The 5,000-nt window shown below is 39.5% G+C and overlaps 1 protein-coding gene across 1 annotated transcript in view; it reads left to right on the forward strand.

Moving 5' to 3' along the window:
* The window catches only part of espl1 (extra spindle pole bodies like 1, separase), a 52,627-nt gene that overhangs the window by 44,142 nt on the left and 3,485 nt on the right, over nucleotides 1-5,000 (forward strand). The window contains exon 20 of the mRNA XM_062549650.1: nucleotides 3,837-3,920. Within this exon, the coding sequence (XP_062405634.1) occupies nucleotides 3,837-3,920 (84 nt within the window). The remainder of the gene's footprint in view (nucleotides 1-3,836; nucleotides 3,921-5,000) is intronic.

Here is a 5,000-nt window from a genome sequence, read left to right on the forward strand (position 1 = left end):
CTCCTAGACAGCTGAGGATGGGGAGGTCATTCGCCTTCCAACACGACAACAATCCTAAACATACTGCCAAAAGAACAAAGCAGTGGCTTAAGGATAGGATGGTGAATATCCTTGAGTGGCAAAGTCAGAGCCCTGACTTAAATCCTATAGAAAATATGTGGATTGACTTGAAGAAAGCAGTCCATCGCCATTCCCTACAGAATTTGACTAAATTTTAACATTTCTGCACGGAAAATTGGGCAAATATTCCCTTATCTAGGTGTGCAAAGCTATAATAGAGACATATCCAAACAGATTGATGGCTGCAATGAAAGCAAAAGGAAGCTTTACAAAGTATTAGCTTACCGTTTACCGGTCGCAGCCATCTTGAATTTAGTCACGTGACTGATTCATGACTAGTGCACGCATAGACATAGCGATTACGTGAACCAGTCACGAATCAGTCACGTGACTAAATTCAAGATGGCTGCTACCGCTAAACTTTCGAAAGTGACTGCCTGAATAAACAGTCATTTAAGTAAACAACCAGTACTTTTTCAAAGTTCTCGATGTCTCGTTTTAAATGTCAGGGCCCTCAGAAGTCTACCAATAAAATGTGGAGCTACTTTGAGCCTCATAAATCGTGTAAAACAGTGATTTATTTGCATGGATAAGCCGATGCCCGAGCCACTAACGTTGAAAACCTGGTTTACTATTGCTGAGTTACCGCCGGGTTTCGGAGAACAGCTGACAGGTCGAGATCAGCTCTGAGACAATCGCTCACACTCGGTATCATATTTCAACACACTTTAAGTCAATATCACACCGGAATTCTCCTTTAAGTCAGGGGTATGATGACTTTTCCAACCCTGTTATTCTAGTTTTTAATGTTTTATTAATTTTCAGAACTGTTGACTTTTTTTTCATTATTTTTATGTTGTACAGCTAAATTTGTAAATAAAAATGGAAAAGATTTTTTTTTAAAATGGGTCTTGATTTCAGGCTGTAAGACAAAAAGTAACTATTTCAAAAGGGTATGATGACTTTCTATAGGCACTGTAGATATATCTATCGAAGACTTTTGAAGTCTGCATCTTGTAAACATAAGTACTGGTTACATAAAAGTGAAAAAAAAAACATTCATAAATATTTTGTGGTTTCACTAGTAATTGGAAAAACTTCCAAATATGTTTAATCCCTCCCGCCAAGTGATCTTTCAGGTGAATACAAATTAGATGGGTGGGTCACATTTATAACTGTCCCCTCCCCACTGTCACTAGCCACGTTTACATGGACAGTTTTTTTGTCATTCCGATTGAACATTTTTGCATCGTCTGTTTACATGGGCTACTTTCTATTCCGATCGGACGCTTGTAAGCGCTTTAGAATCTTTGATCTGAATAGCCGTTGTTTGCTACTTTTAATTGGGAAGATATTACGGTCAATCCGAATGAGTATACATGAGCGTTCATTCGGAAAAGGAACGGACTACACCACCTCTTCTATTCCGATTACAATTCTGATCGGATCAGGATTTTTATTCCGATTGAGGTGTTTATATGACGATTTTTTATTCCGATTGAGCTGCTTTTCCGTTTCTAATCGGAATAGAAGTGTCCATGAAAACGGGGCTACTGATAGCTGTCAATGGGCCCCTTTCCCCACATCTCTTGAAAAGAAGCCAAAAGACAGGAAATCCAGATCAGATAAAAATACTTTTCTTTGGATAAATCTTCTAAAAGGAATGTGTCCATCATATCCTACCTGGTCAGGGTCACTACATAAACAAAAGGTAGCCTATGCATGGGCTATGTATTATCCACATTATTCAGATGCAGTTACCAATGCTGAACTATGGCATGTTTGCTAATATAAGGCCAATTCAAACCCAAGATTCACGTTGAGATGAGCTACAACCTTTATTTTACTGTCTATGGCTACAACCTTCTGAAACATCTAGAACTAAACCCTGTCAACTTGTTTCAACATTCTTTCTAAAAGATGATGGTTTCCATAACAACAGCCAGATCAACTAGCAGTAGCGGACTGCTGGCGTGTAAGCTATCAAACAAAGTCACCATGTTTAGCTAATGTCAAACAGTCCAAACATTAAGTTTGTGTTTGTGCTGCACTGATTGAACAAATACCATAGATTTCCGCGGTTACTCTCTTTGGATTGAACGAGTTACATCGCGCCATAAAAGCTGAGGTAAAAACATGACCTTTTTTACCTCATAAACTCAAAACGGAATGTAACAGATGAGACTATGGCAATGCAGTAGCCTACCTATATGTAGCTGATCAATATTATGGTTATAGTTATAGTTATAGTTATGGTTATAGTTATGCTAGTCTCCTTAGGCTTTCTCAGTGAGTAAACACGAGCCATGTGGCCAGTGAAATCGGGCGTGTTCTTACCATTCAAAAGCCAATGACACCTTCAATTGCCCGTGAGGTTAGCATCTGAATGGGGATAGGCGTGTCTCCTTCCACAGAAATCCTGCCTGAACTGCTGAAGATGCTTGGATTTCTTTTTATTCTCCTTACAAATCACCATCAATGATAATAATAATAACAAATATGAAAACTGACGATCTAAGCTTTCTCGTGGTGCCACTTACATGTTTCTAGGATAAAAACTCGCGGAGTGTCAGACGTGTGTTTGAAACAGACACAAAAATCCCAACCGGTGGGATGGCCGACCGTTAGGGGTTAAAGGTAAAATTGACAAAATCAGACTCAACATATCTGCTATATTACAAATTCAACACCTGGAACTTCCAGCTACAAATAGAGGGAAGCTTAACTTGATGTCAGAGTTCAACTTGATAGACCACGAAAAACACTTGAAAGAACGGTACAGAATCTCAGCTCCTTCACATGTGGCTTAGACACTCTGCCTACAAAATATACAGTATATAGCATTTTGAAAAGATGTGAAATGTTTTTTTGCCGTTGTCTAGCTAAACTAAACTAAACAAACTAAACTAACATATGGTCTGCCACTTAATATGTGTGTGTGGGAACTCACATTTGAAATATGATCCACCCACAAATAAGCCTATTGTTGGTTCATTTGACATATGATCCACCCACAAATTAGCCTATTGTTGATTCAGGCTGCATTTGTTACCTTCGGTACACATCTGTATTGAACCTAAACAGTCCGGTACAAAGAAGTGTACCTTTACACCCCTAATCTCTACTCTCTCTTAAACATCTCTACTCTCCTAAACATCTCTACTCTCTTCTAAACATCTCTTCTCTCTTCTAAACATCTCTACTCTCTCCTAAACATCTCTACTCTCCTAAACATCTCTACTCTCTCCTAAACATCTCTACTCTCTTAAACATCTGTACTCTCTCCTAAACATCTCTACTCTCCTAAGCATCTCTTCTCTCTTCTAAACATCTCTACTCTCTCCTAAACATCTCTACTCTCCTAAACATCTCTACTCTCTCCTAAACATCTCTACTCTCTTAAACATCTGTACTCTCTCCTAAACATCTCTACTCTCCTAAGCATCTCTACTCTCCTAAACATCTCTACTCTCTTCTAAACATCTCTACTCTCCTAAACATCTCTCCTAAACATCTCTACTCTCCTAAACATCTCTACTCTCCTAAGCATCTCTACTCTCCTAAGCATCTCTACTCTCCTAAACATCTCTACTCTCTCCTGAACATCTAAGTATGTGTGTGATTTGTGTATCCCTGTGATGTAATTCTGTTATTGGTGTGTGTGTGTGTGTGTGTGTGTGTGTGTGTGTGTGTGTGTGTGTGTGTGTGTGTGTGTGTGTGTGTGTGTGTGTGTGTGTGTGTGTGTGTGTGTGTGTGTGTGCGCGCTGCTTCCCCAGTGAGGAGGCCTGGCAGGGTGTGTGTGGCTCCGCTCCTGATGCAGGAGAATTGCAGGAAGCCATGGCAACCAAGGACCTTTACATGTGAGTCACACATGTACACATCTTGGATAACTTGATTCTCTCATTACACACACACACACACAGACACACACACACACACATCTGAGAAAACCTAATGCTCTTGCTCACCTAAGGTTAAAAGGTGTTTGGGTTAAAGCTAGGAGACGTTTAAGTTAAGGCTCACGAGTAAAATGGGCACATATATGTGAATGATAATGTGTTGTCTGCCGGTAATTATTGTGAGATAAGTCCGGACAGGATGAACAGAACCCCAACGCAGCAGAGGGGTTTACTTTTCCCATAATTACCGGACTCTAACCCTATACATTATTCTGCTTATTATACAGCTACTTGCCAAAACGAGAAAAGCAACTTGACCCAATGTGTCTTGGTAATGTGTCTTGGTAGTGACTTGGCTACCGTTTCGTAGCTTCCGCTAACAAAATAAATAGTTCGCCACACAGAGAGAACTTGACCGTTTCAGATGTTGCATGGCAACCATCTTACTAGCTCACTTTCACTTCCATTGACTTATTACAGACTGATTTGTTGCGGTTTGATTTGTTACAGACTGATTTGTTGCAGACTGATTTGTTGCGGTTTGATTTGTTACAGACTGATTTGTTGCAGACTGATTTGTTGCGGTTTGATTTGTTACAGACTGATTTGTTGCAGACTGATTTGTTGCAGACTGATTTGTTGCGGTTTGATTTGTTACAGACTGATTTGTTGCAGACTGATTTGTTGCGGTTTGATTTGTTACAGACTGATTTGTTGCAGACTGATTTGTTACAGACTGATTTGTTGCGGTTTGATTTGTTACAGACTGATTTGTTACAGACTGATTTGTTGCAGACTGATTTGTTGCGGTTTGATTTGTTACAGACTGATTTGTTACAGACTGATTTGTTGCGGTTTGATTTGTTACAGACTGATTTGTTGCGGTTTGATTTGTTGCGGTTTGATTTGTTACAGACTGATTTGTTGCAGACTGATTTGTTGCGGTTTGATTTGTTACAGACTGATTTGTTACAGACTGATTTGTTGCAGACTGATTTGTTGCGGTTTGATTTGTTACAGACTGATTTGTTGCAGACTGAT

The sequence above is a fragment of the Sardina pilchardus genome, chromosome 11 (assembly GCF_963854185.1).
Source record: "Sardina pilchardus chromosome 11, fSarPil1.1, whole genome shotgun sequence".
In the NCBI taxonomy this organism is placed as follows: domain Eukaryota; kingdom Metazoa; phylum Chordata; class Actinopteri; order Clupeiformes; family Clupeidae; genus Sardina; species Sardina pilchardus.